At 41.6% G+C, this 24044-nt stretch overlaps 1 protein-coding gene across 4 annotated transcripts; it reads left to right on the top strand.

Moving 5' to 3' along the window:
• Positions 1-473: 473 nt before the first annotated feature.
• Ids (iduronate 2-sulfatase) lies at positions 474-23374 on the top strand. Of its 4 annotated transcripts, XM_063280160.1 has the most exons (10): positions 2698-3036; positions 3849-3985; positions 4602-4779; positions 6406-6494; positions 7487-7687; positions 9221-9391; positions 11093-11221; positions 14055-14181; positions 16433-16606; positions 19706-23374. In XM_063280160.1, exons 1-10 carry the CDS (start codon positions 2922-2924, stop codon positions 20176-20178), a joined length of 1794 nt encoding a protein of 597 aa, XP_063136230.1. In that variant the 5' UTR covers positions 2698-2921; the 3' UTR covers positions 20179-23374. The 4 variants fall into 4 exon arrangements, with proteins under 4 accessions (XP_063136229.1, XP_063136230.1, NP_001388114.1 ...); XM_063280159.1 differs by lacking the exons at positions 2698-3036; positions 11093-11221 and adding an exon at positions 474-494; NM_001401185.1 differs by lacking the exon at positions 11093-11221 and having other exon boundaries at positions 2711-3036.
• Positions 23375-24044: the final 670 nt, after the last annotated feature.

Raw genomic sequence — 24044 nt, 5'->3', positions numbered from 1 at the left:
TTTAATGTATTTTTTCAGGGTCAATAATTCAGCACATAATCAAAGGTAGCAGTTTTGGCATATAGTATAAAATGAAGGTCATTCTGTCCATATCTTTAGATGAAAGTTTTCATTCAAAATGTTTCTAACATCATTTTTGAGAGTTTATTTAAATCTAAATCCTATGTGTATATCTGTATGTTATCTTGTGTTTTTCTCAACTTTAGACACTGCTGACTTCCTGTCATGATAGATGAAATTATAGTTCACTTATCTCTTCCTCTATCTATGTACATACTTTGAACCCTTGATTATGAAAAATGATCAAAATTTTACACACACACACACACACACACACACACACACACACACACACACACACACCATGATGCAACTGATCCTGATGTCTTCCCTTCCTGTTTGCCTTTCTCTCCACAGATTTTTTTTGAAGGAACTCCATTGCCAACATCCTGTATGCTTAACTTTAGAGTCAATTTTCTTTTGTGAACATGCATGTAAGTGTTTCCTATGCTCAGAGGCCAGGGGTCTTGGGTGTCTGTCTCTATTACTGTCTGCCTTGTTTCTTTTATACAAAACTTGTCCCTGCACATGGAACTCCTGGCCTTTTTTTTCAGCTAGGCTGTCAGTCAGTAAACCCCAGTGATGCTACTGTCCTCAGTGTTAGTGTTACAGGTGTGGTTGTGGACCTTGTACTTAGGTTTTGAGAAGTGAGTCAGTCACAAATAATTTAACATTTTAGAAGTTTGTTTAATATTTTTGAGTAAATTTTAAATAGAAAGAATTGGCCTATTTTCTTTGGCTGTATCTATTGTATATCATGTTGGCACTGAGCCACACAGAAGTATTGACCTTTTTTGTTTTAGAGTTATTGCAGAAGTCAGAAGAGGGTTTCAAATCCCTTGGAACTGGAATTATGAATGGATGTTACTCATGAGATTCTGCCCCAGTCCTCTTCAGGAGCAACAAGAGCTCTTAACCACTGAGCCATCTCTCCAGCTGACAGAGGCCTGATTTTTATGATGTGAAGTTTCAGTTAAAGATTTTAGATTTTAGTGAAGTTACATGATTTCCTTAAAAATGTTCAATGAAATAAAATATTAGTGTAGATCATGGAGGGCATTTCATATATTTGTCTGTTGTACTTAGAAAATATCAGCTTTGACTTTTCAATAGTAGTAATCATTCAAGGCTAGAGAGTCTACAGCCAAATGGGCCACTTTGATTTCCTTAAACCAGACCATAGCATCCCTTATATTTGAGGTTAATTCCTTCTGTGTTTTGGCTTCTGAGTCTCTCTGGTTGTAACGTAAGATGAGTCTCTGCTATGTTTCTGTTTGGAACTGAACCATGGCCATGGCCATAATGGTGGAAAACACTGAGGATGCTCTTATTCCTGGTCTCCCATGGTCTTATTCCCTATGTTTCCTCACACTCTAAGCCTGGATGTGAGGGTCCTCAGAAACTGTGTTTGTGAATTAGAAAATAGTCTAACAAACAGTTTTAGAAGTAGAAATCACCTGTAACTTTTGCCTCAAATCCTTCTTTACTTGACTATGGGGTTATTTAGGCTGTGTGTCGTTTGGTTACCCCCTGAAGAGGCATGCTCCTCATGGATAGCCACACTGTCTCACATTTCCTGGATTAATGCCTTCATTCAAGAAATTTAGGTGTTCATAATTTTCTGTTTTGAACAGTAATAGGGATATTCGTTGCATATAGCACAGTGTTGATATGAGAAGAAATTATTGCCTTTAGTTTTTAACATGTTGCCTAGAAGGTAAGAGGCCACAATCAATTATTTTGCAATAACAAACACAAATTTTTCATCAGTATGCTTGACATTGTGCTAGATTATTTTATGGGTGGGTGATTTGGTGCGACTCAGCAATAAAGGGTCTAGTTTTCCAGAGCTCCATTTGGTAGAAAGAAGACATGGTGTATCCTTCTTGGTCTCCAGTCAAAAAATGAGCAGTGGATAATTGTTGCCACAGGAGTCTGACTCCCAATCACTGTGCCCATCTCTTTTCTTCTCTCCAAAATTCTCTTTCTGGCTGACTTCAGCCATCACTGTCTGCTGCATAGTTGCCGTTCCCTCTTTTTACAGACAAGAATTGGATTGCTTCTTTCCTTCTAATATTTGTTCAGCTATTACTTTACCACTGAGGTTCTGACTAAACTACCTCATAGAAAATAATAAGACCCTTCCCCTGAGCTTTATTTTGTCCGGGCACATTCTCCGAGTTTATTTTAAGCTCAATCAGAGCAGTGACTGAGAACTCTAGCACTACTAACAATGCCTAGTATACATTGTATGTGTGCGCTTATGCAGTGTTTAATAAGGATTTACTGTACCAATAAAGAGGAAAAGAGATCCTTTTAGGTATAAAATGGAAGTTTGCAAAAGGCTTCTTTGGAGAATGGGGCTGGAAAGAAAATTTAAGATGTATAGAGATATAAGGGCAGGGCAGGAGTTCCAGGTAAAAGGTACAGAACTAGCAAAGGCAAAGAGGCAAGAAGCTTGTTCAATAGCAAAACCTTTGGATTATCAAATCTCCAGTCACCACTGTTTACATTAAAAAGTACGCTGGGAAAGCGGCAGTAGCAGTATTTCCGGTTAAGGTTCCGCCCACCGCGACCGATTACGCTCGGACCTCCGGCGCCATCAGGCTCCACCCACAGAGGGAGGGGCAGAAGAGAGTTGCACAAGCGCAGTCGCGTTCAAGCCAGCGCCCGGGCCTTCGGGCCCGAGGCGTCGCGTCGGTGTCGCGCAGTCTTCTCTGAGACAGTCGCGGGCTGTGGAGGCCGCGACGACGGCAGCGGCGGCGGCGGCGGCGGCGGCGGCGGCGGCGGCGGCGGCGGCTACGGCTACCTAATGGTCCTGATGTAGCCGTACCTTCTCGCAAGGCTGTGCTGAGGAAGAAATGTCGCCGCCGCCGCCGCCGCCACCAACTACCTGGCGCCAGCTTAGCTTCAGCTTGTTGCTAGGCTTCTTCTGTATCGCCCTGGTGTCCGCAGCGCAAGGCAACTCTGCTACAGGTGCCAATTCCTTGTTCCCAGTCTTATCCAACCTTGTCTCTGTCCTGGCTAATGTTTTTTTTTCCATCCATCATTTCTTCTTTCTTCCTTCATCCTTTCCCCCCACATTTTCACTCCTCCACTCCTCTCCATCTTTCCTTCCTTCCGTCTATTTAGCCCGCATTATCTTTCATCCATCCATTCCTCCTCCCCCCTTCCTTTCCATCCCTTCATGTTTTTTCTCCATCATTTCCTTCATTAATTTTTGAGGATTTCATAAATGCATTTTCTAACACCCCCACTGCTCCTAACTCCACCCAGATATACCCTGTTTCCAACTTCATTCCTTTTTTTTATTTTTATGACCCAGAGTCCAGTTTGTGCTATCCATATACACATGGGTGTGGCCCAGATTACATGTCTCTTAACAGTTCTTTGCTCGCCATCCGTCCATGTTCCTTTCTTTCCCCTTTCATCCACTCCTTTCCTTCCTGTTTCTTGCCTTCTATCCACCTTTCCTTCATTTTACAATCTTTCCATCTGTCTTCCATTCCTTCCTTCTCTCTATTCTTTGATTCCCCTCCCATCTCTGTCTCTTTGTCTCTTTCTTCTTCACCTAGATGTGGGGACAGGACTGAAACATAACACTCAAACCTTGGATTAAGGCTTTTGTGTACTCAACCCAGCCCTTGCTGGAGCAGAGCCCTGTTCACCCCTTTTCTGGATGGATTGTTAAAGAGCAGGGGCTAGCCTTGATCCTTTCATTACCCTAGGGAGGGGGGATTTCAATGTCAGTGCATGTGATATAACCAAAGCCCCTCCTTCCTGTGCAGATGCTCTGAATATCCTTCTGATCATCGTGGATGATCTCCGCCCCTCCCTGGGCTGTTATGGAGATAAGCTAGTGAGGTCCCCAAACATTGACCAACTGGCATCCCATAGCATTGTCTTTGAGAATGCCTTTGCTCAGGTATGTCCAAGGACCTGTAGGTGAGGGTATATGCCTCTTTGTTTATACACACTATTGAGATGCATGGTACTGCTCTATTGACCTTCTTGGAAGGGGAAAGCAGGGCTTAGAAAATGAAGGCCTGCATGGACAAGGACCATCGTATTTGCAGGGTTTCCCCTTCTCCTTGGGCGTAGACAATGCCCTGGCCCTAACATGCTTAAGACAGGCTTGGCTAGCTTTCAGCTAGAAACAGGAACTGACTAGAGCTGAAAATCCAACTTGTGGGTCTGCCAGCTGTGGGTGGCTAAGAGTCAGTCATCTATCCATGGCAGTTGTCTTCCCTGAACCCTCTTTTCAGGGCTACTCTCTCTGAGTATCACCCTTTCTGGGTACCTAGGGGTGCCATTGCATAGGAAAGCACATACCGTTGCTGTTTTGAGAGCCTGATTGCTGGGAGGACAACTGTCTTTAGTACCTTGGGCGAGGCCCAAAATCCCACTTGGTTGGCTTTGACATCTCCGTGACTCAGCTGCCAGGCTGTTGCTGAGGATCTAGAGAGGTTGCTTAGTTACCATGAAGACTGCAGACACATTTGGCTGTGACATTGTTGACATTTGCCTCTGTTCCCTAACAGCAAGCAGTGTGTGCACCAAGTCGAGTTTCCTTCCTCACCGGGAGGAGGCCTGACACCACCCGCCTGTATGACTTCAATTCCTACTGGAGGGTACACTCTGGAAATTTTTCCACCATCCCCCAATACTTCAAGGAGAATGGCTACGTGACCATGTCGGTTGGGAAAGTCTTTCACCCTGGTACTGTTCAATTACCAAAGCTTGGGCTCTCCGTTTCTGTGCCTAGATACTGGGTTGGGACTATCCTTGTACTGGTCTTTTCTCTGACAGGCTTACGTAACTGGTTCATTGATGCCGTTCTAAAAAAACAACAAAACAAAACAACATTTCTTTAACCTAGGTTTATGTTCACATTCTAAATAAAAAAGAAACTGTTTTCCTTTTAGAAGTTGGAGGTGATGTCAGACTCATGTAGTTGCTGTTGGAGAGGCAGTTCAGGGTGGTCCTTAAAACTCTGAGCCTTGCAGGATGCCTGTCTATAAAGTTGGGGGTGAGGCAACATCATCCGAGGACCTCAAATGTCCAGAGGTACTGTGTGTACTTGTATGGGCTGCAGCTTGGTGAAAGCTATCTCTTTCTCTGTGAGTAATATCAGAAAGAGGAAGTCAGCTGGGTTTCAAATTCTGACTTTGAATACTACCTGATAAAGTAGATATTTATGTCCTCAATGAAGCATAAATAATACATTAAAACAAATAATAGAATCACATGATTTCTTGATTTCAAGAATTTTAAGAAACCAAAAAATGTAAATGTGTAATTGCCTTGCCCTGGAGAAAGCTGCCTTTGATGAAGCAAGGAAAAAAATACTTGTTTTCTGGACATAGTATTTTTCCAATTTGTGGTTACGTTATTTTTATAATTTTACACGATGAGTGAGAGTAAATATTTCCCATTATATAACACTCCTGAAAAATTCATTTTTAATGACAGCATAGAAGTCTGGCATAATTATCAGGCTTCTGGCTTTTCACTGATGTGAGCATCTATGGAAGCAGACATGACTTCACTGGGAAATAACATCAGGGCTATGGGCATCTGGTCGTTGTCTAAGTGCTTCTACTTCTTAGCCATGTGGCTGACTTTGAGTCTCATAGTCCTTATCTGGGATGCTAGGACTGTAGTGTTCTTGATGCACAAGCAAGGGAACATGCTACTGTGGGCATTCGTGAGTGTGAAATATGCTCATATGCTAGAGCTGTGGGCATGATGGTACTTCTCACAAAGGAGACTGCTTGAGTGTCTCCAAGAGCCCTGTGTACATCATTATTACCAATGGGCTTAGGAGCTGTCTTTAGGAACCTAGCTGGCAGTCCAGGTTGGAACTAGCAGTCAGTTTTTAAAAAGGCCCAGTCTTGAAAATAATTTATGAGAAATGATATTGTGTTGATTATTAGTTGAACTTCCTAGGTTGGTACTAACACAGCTTGCCTGAGGACATCTGGAGGGAAGTGAGTATTTTCTAGAGAAGAGGTTATACTTTGAGAAGGGAAACCAAACAAGACTTTTCTGCTGTTCCTTGATATGTTTTCCGATGAGTAGATTTAGGGATAAGTTTCTCTGTTTTTTACAGATTGCTTACTTGCAAGGCTTAGTAATTAATTGGGAAGTTAGATGCTTATTACTAAAATCCTGGGCAGTTGATCTTAATGGAAATATTCTGTATCTTGAGGTCCTGATTTTATAGGTGAGGAAACTGAGGACCAAAGAGGGGAGGAGCTACTTGCATAGTTGTTCAATTTTAATTTGGCAGTAAGATAATGAAAGACCTTTCACATTTTATTCAACAATTTTTTCCCATTTAAGGTATATCTTCCAATCACAGTGATGATTATCCATATAGTTGGTCTTTTCCACCTTATCATCCATCCTCCGAGAAGTATGAAAACACTAAGGTAGGTCTGTCCTAGGGCTGAGGAAGCACTGTCTTCTTGTCTAGCAAATGAACTATTAAATATATTGTACTTTCTTCTAAGCTGGTAATGCTATGATGTTTGTAGCTTTTGCTTGTTGTGATGTCTTATAGAGACAAGCATTAGGATCCTTAGGGATTGCTTTGATAGGTACAATGAATACTTTTTTGTGAGATTACTTCTTTTTTTACTACATAGTACAGACAGGCTGGTTTGGAGCTTGCTCTGAAGCCCAGGCCGGCCTCAGACTTGGACTCTTCCTGTCTCCGCTTCCTTCATGCTGCTGGAATTAGAGGTATAGGCTACCATACCTGGCTGATTGAGGGTATTTCTTATTCTAAAACCTTATGTTGGGTCAAGGTCACAGGTCACTCAGTAAAGTACTTGTTTGGAAGTGTGAGGATCTGAGCTCAATTTCTAGTACCCATCAAGAAGCCGGTGTTGGGGACATAAGCAGCTCCCTGGAGCTTGCTGCCCAGCCAGCCTAGTCTAATATCTCAGAACACAAGCTGAGTAGCTTTTGAGGGACAACTGAGGTTGACCTCTGCTTTTCACCTACACCCCTACATGTGCAGTGGCACACACATAAATATGTATACACAGAAGTAATGAATTCAAACCTTAACTTTAAGCAATAGTGTGATCAGTTCACTTAATGGAGTTGTGATGGTCACTCTGGATGAAGTTTTGTGTTGAGAATCATATCCTTTTAATATCCTTTTGATGCTTTATTTGGGTATCTTTTAATTAGTTATGGTCTGGAGACACAATTCACAGCAGTAAACTGAGGGTTGTGTGACTTTTGCCCCCATCTGGAGAGGGGACAAATCCTTTGCTGGTTCAATTCTGCTCTCAATGTTGCTCTGAGTGACTTAACAACTTGAGGGCTGGTGATGTGCTGTTCATTCAGTGTGTAACTGTCAGGATTTCTATTTATTGAATTTAATAGGATGTTACATATTTTGTTTTGAAAGACATGTAAGGGACAAGATGGAAAACTCCACACCAACCTGCTTTGTCCTGTGGATGTGGCAGATGTGCCTGAGGGTACCTTGCCTGACAAACAGAGCACAGAGGAAGCCATTCGATTGTTGGAAAAGATGAAAACGTCAGTCAGTCCTTTCTTCCTGGCGGTCGGGTATCACAAGCCACACATCCCCTTCAGATACCCTAAGGTAGAACTGTCACTATATCTGTATTAATTATTCACCAGAGAGGCATTTATGTATTGAAGGTGTTCATAACCTACCAGGATGCCTGATGCTTCCTAGTGTACTTGAAATGATGGTAATCATAGTTCAAAAACAAGAAGTACTCGTAGAACATGTAAGGGTTTTGGAAGAAGCTGGTTGTTGGTGGTGCATGGAGGCAGGCGGATGTCTGTGAGTTCAAGGCCAGCTTGGTCTACATAGAGAGTTCCAACACAGGCTACATAAGGAAATCCTGTCTCAAAAAAATACCAAAAACCAAACAAAGCAAAAGTCTAAAGAATCTTGTACAAATGAGAACTATCCTCCACTAGAGGTTTGCTTTCTTTTGTTTGAACTCATTATGCAGGTGGGATTACAGAACGATGTTGGAGAGGGTGACACAAAGCTACCAGGAGCCAAGGGATGCTGTTTAGAAGATAATCTCAGGAAGCATGAAGCCCTCTTGCCCAACTGTCAGTCCTCCCTAAAGCTGTCACATTAGAATCCAGGGGCACAGGAGACAGAATTGCTGTGACCACATCAAAGCTATGCTTCTCTATGTCATTTACCGTGTATAGTCCTTTTTAATAATCTTCTCCAGGATTTCTCTGCTTTCTTTTTCCTGGGCCTGAGCAGCCCAGCATTTTCACTTTATAAAGAATGTCTCTTAGTTATAAGTGAGAGTATAGACTGGGAAGTATGCCCTTTGATGTTGTAGGTGTCTTCTTTGATGAGCCTTGGGGATCTTGCCCTCATAGCCCGAGCTCTCAGCATCTTTGGAAAAAGCTTGTGATGTTCAGCCTCTTCTGCTTCCATGTAGAACCGAGTTCACAAAGCTGCCTAGCTTGCAAGCCTTTCAGAAGTCTGCTTAGAATGCTGGCCCTTGTCTGGCAAGTAGGAACTTTGATTTGGGAGTGCCTAAGTGGTTTTTGGCAGGCATGGTATACTGAATCATCGATTGCCTTGAGGAAGTTTGAAATTTTATGGTTCAGGCAGAATGCCTACGTGATGAGATCCATGTCAGAAGCATTATTGCAGCTTTATTGAGCTTCACCAGTTGGCAGCATTTTACATGTACTGTCTTTCTACATGTTGGGACAGTATGTGCCTCCTATGTGAAATTCCTGGGAAAGGACTCTGATGCTGGTCATTGGTTTCTTCTAGATTTTCCTCCATGTTTGTTTTTCCTTTTCTGATTGGGTTTGAAATGTTTTCACTGTAGTAAATAGGACCATCTGCTAAGTCCTGTGAGTACTTTTCATGACTCACTGAAGCTGTGGGAGGGTTTTGGAACCCACTGTGCTTCATTCCCACATTTGTATGTTAGAACTAAGGTGGGGGGCAGGACAGTAGTTGCTGCTATAATTGTCAGAAATGTGTTTTAGGATTTTGTTGTGTTCTGATCCAAAGGTACAACAGATGAGGGTGTTTGAGTACTTGGGAAGCATTGGCACCAAGTAAATGTATCATAGGCTTTCAGACTAGCAACCTAGCAGCTTTGTATACTTTTTGTCCTAGGAATTTCAGAAGTTGTATCCCCTGGAAAACATGACCCTGGCTCCTGATCCCCATGTTCCTGATAGCCTACCACCTGTAGCCTACAACCCGTGGATGGACATCAGGGAGCGGGAAGATGTCCAAGCCTTAAACATCAGTGTTCCCTATGGACCAATTCCTGTGGATTTTCAGGTAGTAGTGGTATGCTTGGGGGTTATGTCGGGCACTGATTGTGTGATACCATTGGTGAGGCCACTTTTGAATTCAAGGCCAACCTGTTTATACAAGGAGCTCAAGACCAGTCTGGGACTAAATAGTAAGATCTTGTTTCAAAAAGACAAAAACCAAAACCCTTCCTGACGATTTTTTTTGGCAGTGGGTTTCTGTTAGTATTGACATGGGTAGTACTGTATAGATCAAGTTTTCTTATTAGTACTTATGCTTCCTCAGAAGGTAGCATCCAGAGTTGCTATAAGTAGGCACAAAGATTGGATATAGTTTGGGTAAACCACCCTAGCCCATGGGGGATTAATATTAGTCACAGTTGGGATGTTTGCAGTTGTATGGAAGCCCAGAATCCTTAGTTTGCTGGTACTTTTGTTTCCTCTATGGGAAAGCCTAAAGTGGCATAAGGATCCCTCCCTCCCTTCCTTTCTATCTCCATCTGTCTCTCTTTCTCTTCCTCTCTCTCCCTCCTCCTCCCTATTTTCTTCTTGTTTTATTTTTTGCACTACTAGTGGTTGAACCTAGGGCCTCACATACATTAGGCAAGTATCCTACTACTGAACTATATTCCCAGCCCTAGAGCTGGTGATAAAGTCAAAGAAACCACATTTCCTCAGAAAGCATATCAGATGGTTGTGATACACTCAGTGATTTGAGAACCATTGCAAGGAGATTAAATTTTTAAAATAAAGTGAGTCTGACACATAAAGGTATCTTGTTCATTGTCCAAAGCTATTTGGCCCAGAGTTTACACAGCCAGAGTTCAGGATGAGGTCTGTAAATTCCTCACAACTGTCTGATTCCTGAGTTTTAAATACAAATAGAAAGAGTTTGGAAAGCAACACATGTGCCGCCTTGTTGTCTGATAACACGATGGTTTGAAATGTAGATTTAGGTCTATTCCTATTTTATTAGTGACAGACAGTTAATATGCCCCTGTATAATAGACTAGGTGCCAGGAAAGCCTCTAAGCATTTTCATGTTCAGGCTGGATGAAAACCTCGGTGTTATTAGGTGAGGAAACTGCCCTGCAGCTTTGTGGGTAATGCAGCTGGTGACAAGTAGAGCTGCTTCAGCTCCATGGACCCATAACTTCGAACTTCCATGCTTGCCTTTGTCTGTTCAGAAATACTGTTTTCAGTTCACCCCATGGCAATGGCATGACCTCTGAAGTCACTGTGCTTTATTTCCTTCCTTAATCAAACAGAAGCAAGATGGGTAAGTTTTCTGTGAGACACTGACTTGAAGTTTTCAGTGAATCGTGGAGAGGATCTGTGGAAGTATACAAGGTTAGCATCGGCTACACGGAGAGGACCCCTTCATGTTCTGTGTCTTTTCCTTATACTCCTAACTACTGGACACAGCAGATGGCATGGCTCTTACTGTCACTCGGGTGATCTTGTATATAGGACCACACCTCGTCCTCTGTGAACCTGAGCCATGCTCCTTGGCCTATTGTAGCTTTGGATGCCTTTGTTAAACATCACCTCTGTACTTCCTTCAGCTCCTGGCTTTGTGCTTAGGCCTTTACTTGCTTGGTCACAAGCCTGGCTCTAACCCTTTCTCCTTGTAGCTTCCTTGCCTGACATTCTTGTTACCTTTCTTGCCACACTCCTTAGGGAGGGAAGTCCGATGGTGTGACTTTCTTTGTTCTTGTGTTCTTCTTAGTACAGTTGTTCCATGTGCACTATCCTAATCATGAGGCAGTCCAGCGGTGAGAACTGCTGGAGACAACCTCTGTTGCTGCTAAGCAGAGGTTCTCAGCTGCCCAGTGGAGTTCTTTGCTTGTTTGGTGAGGTCTATTCCTTGTTAAGTTCTCTGTAGCATCTCTGTCTGTTTATGTCCCTTTGTACCATGTCTGATACATCTGCTAGGTTCTGTCGTCTTCTGTTTGCTGCTCTGGTCTATCAACTACTGTTGGAGGGTAGTGAACAGTATCCTATTCTGGCTACATCCATGGTCTTCCTGGTCTGTTTGTTCGACATCTTTCTCTGCATGGACTTCTGTCTCCCTGGATCACTAAGAATTCTTACTGTGGCAGACACTGACCTTGGTGGCAAATTCTATCTTTTAAGTTTCTACCCCACTACCCAAGCTCGGTGCCACTTTCTCCAATCTAATATAAGCTGTCCAACTCCTGGTCTTCCTTGCCAACCTTTCTGTCCTTCCTCTATTTCAGTATGCATAACAGGGCCCTCCTGTGTTTCCCACTTAGGTATTGCTCCCTGGTCAATTTCAGTCCCCCATATTGCCCTCTTCTCATTCTGCCCAGTTAGCTTCATCTGTGCCGTTAGGTTGATGCAAGAAGTATTCCTTCAGCCTAGGCATCCCTCTTGACATTCAGTTACACAGGTCTGCCTTCCTGTGAGTCACTCCCAGGCAGATGATCATAGAGACCCCAGTTCTGTCCCACATGGCCAGACCTCTAATCTTTCTCTGCCTTTTTTCTTTCTCCACTCGATCCCTTCTATCAGATGGCAGCAAATCATGCTGTTTTGTTGCTACTGTGAACATTTGTCACCCTTGGCTTTCTCATCTTCCTCTGACACTATGTTCCTTGTCTGTATCCACACCTGATATCCCCATGTTCCTCTTAGGTCTGCCCTGTTCTGTGAACACATCTTTCTGGGCAGCTAAAGTACATTGTGCTTTTTAAATTTTTTTCTATTTTTTTTTTTGAGACAGGTTCTCACTATAGCCCCAGCTGGACAAAAATGCATGGTGATCCTTCTGCCTCAGTTTTCCTAGTGCTAGGATCACAGGTACATACACAGTACCTTTCTGCCTTTCTTTCAGCATTCTGGATTCTTAAGCACCAGGAATGGCCTGGTGTTGTTTTATCTAAAGCCCCTAGAACCTGCCCTGTGGTTGCCACAGGACTTTTACTAACCTGCAGCCTATATTACCTTTATGTCTTGAAACTGCTTCTTGGCCTATAACCTGAGACTTTCCCCCCCTTGAAGAACTGCCAAGTCTATGTCATCTGTTCCTAAGCTGCTGCTTCTTGTCTGCCTTCCTATGTCAATACACTGCTCTGAATGTGCCTTGTTCTTCCATAACTCCAGTCTGTTGTGTGCATAATAACTGCTGCTTTAGAGCGTCTTTGCTTGTTTGGTGAGGTCTCTTCCTTGTTATGTTCTGTCACATTTGGGTGATGGCCATGGGAACTCCTCTGTGAAGTCTTCCCTCATCCAGGCCAGGTAACTTGAAGGCTCATTCCATGTCTCAACCTTTGTCCTTCCGATAATATGTATGTTTACTTATGTGTAGTTGTAACCTTATTAGCTGGGTGGCTCAGCAGGTCTGAGGATTATGCCTACTTCTTTGTTGCTTTCTTTCCAGAACTAACATAGGCAGGAAGTGTCTTGATCCCCAAGACATCTAATGTTCTCTAGGCTCCAGACTGAAAAGTGTATTTACTAAGAACTGTATGTAGGCAGAGGTTCAGCATAATCCTTCTGTAGGCATAGATATTTGTCACTTCAATCAGATGAAGGGGCAAGTCTTATGACTGCCCTTATCCTAACGGTGACAAGTAGCAGCTGACAGGTCCATCTGATAGGGCAGGGCCCCTGAGGAAGGCAGAAGATGGGGCTGATCTGGTAAGTGGTTATCTTGCTTGTTACTGCTTGGGGGTTAGTATGCGAGGAAGAATAATCTTTTGCCTTAAGGCTTGTAAGCAATAATAGAGGAGTCGGTCCAGGAAGGGCTTTTGGCCCCTTACTTATGGATCTAGACAACTTGTCCTAACAGTCACTTTTGGGTTTAAGGACTTCGACTGCTCTCTTTTCCTTCATTGTTCTTTTGCCCATTGAGAGTTTATTAGAAATCAGGTAACAGTGGTTCATGAAGTTATCAATTTCCACTTCTTGTTAGGTAAGAAAGTGGTCACCTAAAAGGCCTGCTCAGGGTCATTATTTGTGGTTAATTTGTGTCTCTCCCCCAAAAGATATACTGAATTGTTAACACCTTATACCTCAGAATATGACCTGCTTTATGTTAAGATGTAGTCATACTGATCAAGTCCCTAGTCCAACATGACTGTTATCCTTTTGAGAAAAGGGCGAGGTAGGGAAGATAGCTACAGAAACGGATGGAGACAGTGCACAGTGACTACTGCAAGCCAAGGGTGCAGATATCTGAAGAACTTTAGAGACGGCATTCCCAAATCTTAGTTATGGACTTTTGGTATCTGTGGCTGGGAGGCAATCCATTTCTAGTTTTTCAAGTATCTGGTGACTTGAATTGAGCTGAGTGGTATCTCTGGTATACCCCTCATCAGAGAATGTGTGGCTCTGGCCATACAAGGATTAAGGGATCATTTTCTGTTTAGATGTTCAGTTGTAGGGGACTGTCCTGAATGTGCAGAGTAGACAGAAAGGAACAGTAAATGCATCCATTTGCCATGATCTGGATCCTAATATAAAAGCTGATTAAATTTCAAACATGTCAGTTTGGTTCTGCCGATTGTTAATCTGGCTTCTGCAGGCAAAGGGCTGTAGACGGTAGGAAACAGAACATTAGGTTTAGGCTAAGAACAGCATCAATCAGTGAATGGAGAGGTTGGGATTATTTTGTATGCCAAGGTAATTAAAATTGTTCTCACTCTTATAATTTTTTTTCATTTCAGCGGAAAATCCGCCAGAGCTACTTTGCTTCTGTGTCCTATTTGGATACACAGGTCGGGCATCTTTTGAGTGCTTTGGATGATCTCCGTCTGGCCCACAACACAATTATTGCTTTCATGTCTGATCATGGTAAGCATTTTGCAGTGTGCTGGTGAATTGAGGATCTCAGTTTCCTACAAAGGACACTTTGAAAAATTCCCATGTACATAGGGGTGCTCTGAATCTAGGATCATGGGGTGCTTTTAAAAGCACCTTAGTTGTTTGTGGATCTATCACCGATCTGTGAGAGTGGAGGCATGCGCTGCACCTTTTTTCTTAGTTGCTTATGAAAGAGGATTTGTTTTTGTCTCTCTTAACATTTTAAAAATGTTTTATTTTTAAATTACGTCTGTATCTCCGTGTTGGTGTGTGTACATGAGGATAGTGCCTGCAGATGACAGAAGACGGCTCCAGACCCGCTGCTGCTGGAGCCATAGACAGTTGTGAACTGCCGACATGGGTGCTAGAATTGAACTTGGGTCCTTTGGAAGGGCAGGGAATTCTCTGAACTGCTGAACCATTTCTCCAGCTTCAATTTATTTTATTCTCGTGTGTGTGTGTGTGTGTGTGTGTGTGTGTGTGTGTGTGTCTGTCTGTCTGTCTGTCTGTCTGTGTGTGCGTCTGTCTGTGTGTGTGTCTGTGTTTAAGTATCTGTTACGTGTATGGAGACCAGCTGGAATTTTAGGCAGTTGTGATTCACCTGACTTAGGTACTAGGGACTGAACTCCAGTCCTTTGGAAGAGCAGCAAGAGTTGTTACCCACTGAGCTATATCTCTAGCATAATGAGCACAATCTCTTAATGGCTGTGGCCCTTGTTTGTAGCTCCAGCATTGTCTGGATATTGAAGAAGAGAAGTTGCAGGCTAGTCTCTGCAACCTCTCCTGGCAAAAGTCAGCGAGCGTGACTATGATAAGGAAAGTACAGGTGTATGCCAGTGCTCCCATCAGTGCATGCAAGCTTTTGGTGTCTGCGGTCATTTTTACAACATGAAATTCTCCACACACAATTGTTGTCACGTACTTTTGTCTTTAAAGCATGCTTATATGGAAGCAGGTTGAGAATTCCCAACCTGTAGTAGTCATACTATCTTTTGGAATGGGGCCTTTAAAGGAATGCTAAGAATTTCTTTTTCTTACTTGGAGCTAAAAATTTGTATTATTTTTTTTTGTCTTCCATACGGATGTGTATGTAAAGTGTTAATGTGTATGTTAAGATCAGGATAAGAGCTGGAGAGATGGCTCTGTTTAAGAACACTGGCTGCTTTTCCAGAGGACCTGGGTTCAATCCCTAACACCCACATGGCAGTTTCAGAATTTTCTGTAGCTCCAGTTCCAGGGGCTCTTACACACACACACACACACACTCACACACACACACACACACACACACACACACACACACACACACAGAGAGAGAGAGACAGAGAGAGAGAGAGAGGCAAAACACACATGTACATAAAATAAATAATTTAAAAAATCAAATTGTCTTGTGCACAATTATATAGTTCATACAACCTTGGTATTAAAAACCTGAGAGAGAGAGAGAGAGAGAGAGAGAGAGAGAGAGAGAGAGAGAGGCAAAACACACATGTACATAAAATAAATAATTTAAAAAATCAAATTGTCTTGTGCACAATTATATAGTTCATACAACCTTGGTATTAAAAACCTGAATCCCAAGGGCTGGAGAGATGGCTCAGTGGTTAGGAGCACTGACTGCTCTTCTAGAGGTCCTAAGTTCAATTCCCAGCAACTACATGGTGGCTCACAACCAACTGTAATGAGATCTGATGCCTTTTTTCTGGTGTGTCTGAAGACAGCGACAGTGTACTTACATAACATAAAAAAATAAAAAAAAAATAGAAAAAAAAAACCAAAAAAAGAATCCGAGGCCCCTGATAGAGGGCACAGTAGTGGAATGGCTGCCTCTCAGGTCCCTCCTATCCAGGAAGAGCTTATCAGTGTAGCTGAGTGGTAGATCATGTGCCTAATCGGCACTAAAGTGTGGACAGATTCCTACCTAGGCAGAGGAAACCTCTTGAAACTGATAAAATGCAGTGTGTGTGAATTTCTTTTTACTTTTAAAAAGTATAGTTTATTTTTTCAAAACTATAGGAATTTACGGTTGCCCCTTTGGAGGGTTTCTTCTTTATGAACAGATGTCTGCCTTTGAATAACAGGAATTTATGTGAGTTATGTTTCATAAGTCTAGAGGGATTTCCTTAGGTTATGAGGTTTAGTGTCCTCTGGTCTTTACACTGAGGAATGAAATGGTCTTTAATGTAAGCAAAGCATAGTATAATTCCTCATTTTCTTATATTGTGTGCTTTCTTATTGCCAGGATGGGCCCTAGGTGAACACGGAGAATGGGCCAAATACAGCAACTTTGATGTCACTACCCGTGTACCACTGATGTTTTATGTTCCTGGAAAGACAGCCCTCCTTCCTGCAGCAGGAGAGAAGCTCTTTCCTTACCAGGACCCTTTTGATCCCGCTTCAGAATTGATGGGTGCAGGTATACACAGACAGAAGTAGTAATGCCTAGCAATGAGAGTACCTTTGTTGTATATATGAACTGCCTTATCACACAAGCTCTCCCTCTTTGTGGTGTGTAGGAACTCATTCTCAGTGCTGTTTGCTATGCACATATTTCTTAGCATCTCCCATCTCTAGGTTGGGAATACACGGCAAATCCAGAGCTGGCAAGAATGGCTACTGCACACAGGGACTCTTGGGAAGTCTAGGGGGCCAAAGGAGCATGTGACATTCCAGAGGTGGGAGGACTATTTGGAAGTGACAACAGCATAACAGACCTTAGAGGAAATGGCTATATACTGTTGGGACAAAGTCTCTCTAACACACAAGTGGAATATTTCATGTACATGTTTTATATCCCCTGTTTTGGGGGTACTTTGTAATTTTACAGGAGGTATTTTCAATTTTGGAGCTCATTGAACTATGAAAACACATTCAGGTAATTTGTAGTGAAGGACAGGTATTGTTTTTGGTTGGTTGGTTGGTTGCTTGCTTGGTTTTTGGTTTTGTGGCCTATGTGACAATTGACATTTCTAATTGTCAAAGGTAAGGATGAAGGTGAAGCAGTGTAAGTTTAGCTCTAGGCAGGTCAGACAGACTAGCCAAGTGGGACAAACTGTTTGAAATACAAATTGAGGTTGAGAGAAAAGACGAAAACTAGAGATTACACTTGGAAAACGCTGGCTGACACTACAATACAGGGAACTACATGCTCTTTCTGTTTGTGTGAGGTGGCTGGTGTAGGTTCTTAAGAGTTGTGTCCTGACTCTATGTGACAAATAGTCTTTCAGACAGCAGTCGTATACTTCCAGTGTCATCCTTCTTTGTAGAGTGCTTTTCTGTGAGCTGCATTCTACCGACTTGCCCCCTTTCAGGACTGGCTGGCCCGGGCTCCAGCTTTATCACTTGAGTCTTGCACTTTTGTTCTCTGCCCTGTGAATTGATCTCAGGTTCATGCTGGCCTTTCTAGAGTTTCGTGCTTAGATTATCCATTTTTGTGTGTCTTTGTTTTCTTTCTTTTTTGCACATGTTGCATGTTTCTTTCCAAACACCAAGAGAAATGTTAAACACTTTCAAGGCATAGTTAATGATTGTTGGGACAAATATGGTAGGTAAGAGTCCTTTGTGAAACTTGGAAGACACTTAGAAAATTAGAAATCCCTGTATTGTAGTGTCAGCCAGCATTTTCCAAGTGTAATCTCTAGTTTTCGTCTTTTCTCTCAACCTCAATTTGTATTTCAAATAGTTTGTCCCACTTGGCTAGTCTGTCTGACATGCCTAGAGCTAAACTTACACTGCTTCACCTTCATCCTTACCTTTGACAATTAGAAATGTCAATTGTCACATAGGCCACAAAATCAAAAACCAGTCAACCAGCTAACCAATCAACCAACCAAAATACCTGTAGACAGAGACTTGTAATGACAGCTCCTTAGAAGCTGAGGTATGAAAATCACATGCTTAAAACATGTCTGAGATACAAAGTGAGGCCAGCCTCTGAAATTTACTGAGAACTCACCTAAAAAAAGAACAAAAACAACCCTCCATCCCCCCGCAAACCAAACCAAAACAAGAATGCATGCTCGAGATGTAGCTCAATGGTATAGTGTTTGTCTACCATTATTTCAGTTCCTAGATAGGCATAGTATGCAAAGTCAGTGCCTGGGTTCAGTTCCTGGTACTGAAAAAAAGAATGTTCAGAGTCTTTTCAACCCATGTTTTCTTTTTTTCTTTATTCCATATGTACTATGCAGTCTAGCAGCAAGCATCATCCTTTCCTTTCAGAATCTGTCTCTGCCCATTCTCTGTTTCACTGTCACCAGACTTCTGCTATAGCAACTTTCCAAAGTCACCTTGCTTGAGGCCTTGGTTCGCTAGAGTCTTCTTTCTCATAATACTGCACGTAACCATTTTCAAACTCAAAGCAGAAATGGGGATATAGCTCAGTGGTAGAGTTCATGTCTAGGATGTGCTTCTATCCATAGCACTGCAAAGATGAAAATCAAAACAGAATATAAAACCTCTAAATTACAGTGGTACTTGGGAGCCAACTAGTGAGTTTTATTGGAGCTCCTAACAGGACTAAGAGTGAGGGTTTACTCACAGGAGCACCAATTACTCAAAAGCACCTGCATTGCAGAAAAGCCCACATCAACATGGGTGATGACTAATAAAAGCTAGGTCCCTAGAGTTCTCTACACAGTTGCAGGAAGCTTGACAGTTCTAAGAGGGGGCCTGTGAACAGCTGGGCTGGTCAGACTCTCCCCCTTCTCCAGTAGTAGTATACCTGTCAATCATTGGATGAATATACACAATGTGCTATGTACATACAATAGGATATACACAGTATGTTATAGACATACAGTAGAATATTATCCATCCTTAAAAAGGAAGGAAATTCTAGTGTATGCTATAGACTAGATTAGCCTTGAGGACATTATGTTAAGGGCAAATAAGCCACAAAGGCACATAGGATCAAATACATCAGAGACGACTCACACAAGCTATCTCTACTGGTCAAATCCATAGTGTTAGAAAGTAGAGAGAGTATTACCCATTGATGGTAGTAGGAAAATGGCCAGCTCTTTGGTTTTACTGATGGTGATATTCTGAGACAGTGGAGACAGAGCTGTACAAGGAGTTGTAAAAGTGATAGCGATGATGACACAGTATGAATACATGTATTGCCACTACAATGTTGTGAAGTCCATGTTTTGTGTATTTTACCATGTTAAAAAAGAAAACATGGATCAAATACAAACACTTAGAAATGAAATGAGTAATCTTCAACAGACTTTTACACAGTGGGCAGAGCTTTAATGGATTAAACTTGTCTGAATAAAGTATTTTGCTCTAAAATTTAATTTAAATAGTTTAAAATGCTTCTAGCTGACCAGAAGCACTATCATTTTCCTTCCGTGGGATGGGTGTCATAGTGAAGAGTGAAGTCCTGAAGTAGTACTTCTAAGCTGATTTTGCAAACAAGTGGATGTTGTGTATGAAGAAGAGATGGGGAACGGGTGGTGCTCAGCCAGGCTCTGCAGTGTACTGCATGCAACTATGCTGCTTCCTCTTTCAGGCAGGCGCACTGAGGACCTCGTAGAACTTGTGTCTCTCTTCCCCACGCTCGCTGGACTTGCAGGAATGCCAGTTCCTCCTTGGTGCCCCATCCCTTCTTTTCATGTTGAGCTGTGCAGAGAAGGCCATAATCTCCAGAGGTATTTGCAGCTCCATGACTTGGAAGAGGATCCATACTTGTTTGGTAATCCCCGGGAGTTGATTGCCTACAGCCAGTATCCCCGGCCTGCAGATTTCCCTCAGTGGAATTCTGACAAGCCAAGCTTAAAAGATATAAAGGTCATGGGATACTCCATACGCACCATAGACTATAGGTATACTGTGTGGGTTGGCTTCAGTCCTACTGAGTTTCTGGCTAACTTTTCTGATATCCATGCTGGGGAACTCTATTTTGTCGATTCTGACCCACTGCAGGATCACAATGTATATAATGACTCCCAACATGGAGGTCTTCTCCTCTCACTGAGACCTTGAGTTCTGCCAGCCTCAGAGAGCAGATATGCGTCCCCTTCCCCGTCTTTATGGTGAAAGGAGGCATTAGAGATGGTATCTTTTCCTACCCGTTGTATTAGACATAACCTGAGTGGGAAACAATCAAAACATGAATCAGCAATCTGGCCTATGAGTAGGTGGCAATGGATCTTTTCCTATAGTCCTTAAGTTAGATTTTGCCATTGGATTTGGGCTAAGCTAAAACTTCCATTTTTAAAAGCTCCCATAGCTCATTACTATACAAGTGCAAAGTGAACTAAAGTAAAATCATATCTTTATATCTAAAGACCATGCTAACCAGACATAATACTTTACTCAAGAAATTGTTTGCTTATTGAATTTAATGCTTTTCATATAGTAACCATATGTCTTAAGTAGCCCAGTGTGTCAAGCATGTTAACATGTGATTCATTTCTTTCTCATATGTAAAATTAAAGTTGTTTCTAGAATTATTACTTAGTTCCTAAGACTACAGATTTCAAAATCAATGGTAAAATACCCATGAGATGATCAATGCAGTGTTTTGTCATTAAATAATGCTTAGTAAATTATAGTTAAAGCTAGGAAATTCAGTTAACTATTTTGATATTCTCTGGCCTAAATAATAATTTATTAGTAAATAGTACAACTATTGAACTCAGAGGCTATCTGCCAAAAATTCTATTATTCACAATGAAAAGCATTTAAAATGGAAGTATTACCATGATTTGAATCATTCAGAATTGTATTCATATTCCTATTTAGAGAATTGCAGATATCTATGTATCCTGGAGGCAGGAGGTATTCTACTTTTTGCTAAAGAAAACATGTTTATGAAATGTAAATTATCTTGAGGCTTATGGAAACTTTTCACTAATAAGGTATAAGTAATGTCCAGAATGTAGTTCTAAATTCGCAAGTACAAAAGTAAGTAGAAGGGTATGTAGTGAGGATAAAGTTATTTCATTGCTGTCATCAAAGAGAAGCCCTTTGTCTAACATGGTGAGAACTGCTCCATTACCAGCTGTCCACAGCTTTCTAAATCAACATTCTTTGTATTTGCTTTTGTATTTAAATGAGTAATTTCAATAATTTTCTTAAAAATGCCCGTGTTCAAGGCAAATGTTTTTAAAACAAAAATACAACAAATAGCTAGTTAAATTATTGACATGTATTAAATTGTAACCAAAAAGTCAAGGTATTACTTTGAACAGTGTAAAATTTCAGAGACAGCGTTGTTTTTCCCAGTTGCCTGTAGAAGACTGGTAGCTGACAATCCATTGTTTTCCCCTGAGCAATTAAGTAGCTGTCTTGGCAACAGCAGTTTGCATTGCTGGTTTGGGATTGATGGTCCCATTCATCTCTCCTGATCCCCAGATTGGTCTGTTGTCTAGAAACTGACTGTTGCACCGTCTTTTCTTGTTCTTGATCTTTATGGCTCTCATGATGTCCACTCAGCATCAGTTTTACAATTTAGTTTAGAAATTTCTCACAGCATGCTTTCATTTTGTTTAGCTCTGTTTGTTTCTCCTACTTGATGGTTAGAGGGACAGATTTTGACACAAGTTTTTATCTTTTATCTATTTATTATTTCTGTTTGATCATAGTATATATACTTCATTTTTTTTAATGTCCCAAAGCACAGTTTTAGTGTTAAACTCACCTGAATTCTGTTTTCATTGTAGTTATAAGGCCAGTGGTGGCCACATGATATATATGGCTATTTAAATTTAAATTAGTTGACACAAAATAACATTTGAAAAGATTTCTGGTATGTTATAATTTACACTTAGAACCTTCCCATCATAGCAGACTGGACAGAGATGCCCTGGATTCGAGCTAGAAGTGTTCACCGTGATTGGCAGGTTCCTACTGTCGTGTATTTGCCCACAGTGAGCAAACTCTATTTGGTTTAGGCAGAGTCGGCCTAGAGTGTGTTGTGGCCATCAGCTTCTTCCTTCCACTCTCATCACCATTGCTTTTGTCCTTCTTTCTTTCCTTCCCAAGAAATTTACCTCCCTTCCTTTTTCCTCCCCCGTTCCTGAAGGAATCCATGTGTCTTCCTAAAATCCCTCTTGACCCCTGCCCTTTAAGAACACCGTCAGTGCCTACTAAGGGTCTAGCAAGACCTCCGCTGAGCAGTCAGAGTCTTCCCTGGCTCCACAATGCCCCTTCCCTTGGCTGACTCTCCTTGCCAATCCTTACCTCCCTGGTCCTTCCAGCCTTTGTCCCTTCTTCTTTGCTCCAACCCCTTCATTGCCATTCTTCATAACCTGGCTCCCTTACCCCCCTGCTTAGAGGCTGAGGCTGTCAGGACTCTCTAGACTGTATGAGGGGGGAATTTGAGTACATCTTAAAAAATGTGGTATTTGCTTCACTTTTTAAAAGGCATTTTTCTCTCATTATGAGTTTGATATGTTAATTATACAACAATTGGAAAGCAGAAATGCATTTAAAGGCAAGAAAATGTCTGAGTGCTTTATACTAAGATTGCCATATCTTGTCCTTTTTGGGGTATGAATGTTTTACATTTATTGATCCTCTATGTTTTTTTATAATACAACTTCTGCTCTTACTTTCTCTCTAAACATCATGTATGGCTACTAGTGATTTTTGCAGATATTTCATATTGCTGGTAATATATGTTATTGCATTGATTTATTGTAATTTTCTCAACCTTCTTTCAGTTGTTAGAAATTTAGGTTATTTCCAAGTTTTCAGTATTACGAATAGTGCTGTGATCAATTTTGTGAATACAGTGTTTTTATATATTTTAAAGTATTCCCATACGCTAATTTCTCAGTACCAAGTCATCAAAAACAGCTCTGTTTTCTCTTTGCTTGCTATGATAGCATATTAAACTTAGAAAAGAAACTCAAAAGACCTATATTAAAAAACTATAATACCAAAAAAGAAACTCTGTAGTCCCATAATAATAAGTGAAAGTTGTATTCTGTTTTGACGTCTGATTCTTTGTTGATTAATAACATGAACCATTATTCTCTCTGTATGGTAGTTGTGCAGTTGCATTTCCAGTTGTGTGACTGTGTGGAAATGTTATGAGTCTTATTACCTTTTAGTGTAATAAAGTAAATTTCTTTTTTCCTGTGTGATAGTTTTTCCTGTATATTTGTTCTAAGCACAGAACAACTCCATTTGCGTTGAATAAAAATGAATAAATACTCATTTTCCTTTGAAATTTTTTGGGGTTCTTAATGTCTTTTCACCTAATTGTAAGAGTAATGTATGTTTATTGTGTGGAATGTTAAAAATGTAAAAAAATGAAGCTAGAAAGAAGCTTGTGAAAGATCCCACGCAGAGAGACCCTTACTCAAGTCTTGGGAAATCGCGGACCCCAGACACAGAGAGACCATTTTGGATGTAATAAGCAAAGGCGAGGTTTATTACGGAGACCTATTACAGAGATCTCCGGGCCGACACATATCCCACGCAGGAGACAGAGGTGTCGACCCCGAGAGGCTGGGAAAAAGAGTATTTAAAGGCAGAGGCTGTGAGCACCAGGGGATGGGGGATGTCAAAGGGGAATGTACCACAAGTTACAAGATTGTTTTATGGCTCCAGGAGATAAGGGGACGCCAGAAGGTTTTATGGCCCCCTGGTTCCTGGAACAGAGCTACTAAATCAGGAGAAGGGTAGGGTTTTCAGGTCCTCATTATTTTTAAACGTTTGTCAAAACTGATGGAGCATTTGTATTTGAAACACCTCTGGTTCGGCTTGGGCTGTCCGGTTTCTTGGAGTGCTCTCTGCAGGACACAATGGCTGAAAAGCACAAGTAGGGGCTTATCAGGGTCTGGAGGACATCTGGTTAAAGTATGACTCTGAGTAAGCTGGGGGGATGTCTGTGGATG

Source organism: Rattus norvegicus, chromosome X (assembly GCF_036323735.1).
Source record: "Rattus norvegicus strain BN/NHsdMcwi chromosome X, GRCr8, whole genome shotgun sequence".
NCBI classification, from domain to species: domain Eukaryota; kingdom Metazoa; phylum Chordata; class Mammalia; order Rodentia; family Muridae; genus Rattus; species Rattus norvegicus.
This window is presented reverse-complemented; position numbering and strand designations above follow the sequence as displayed.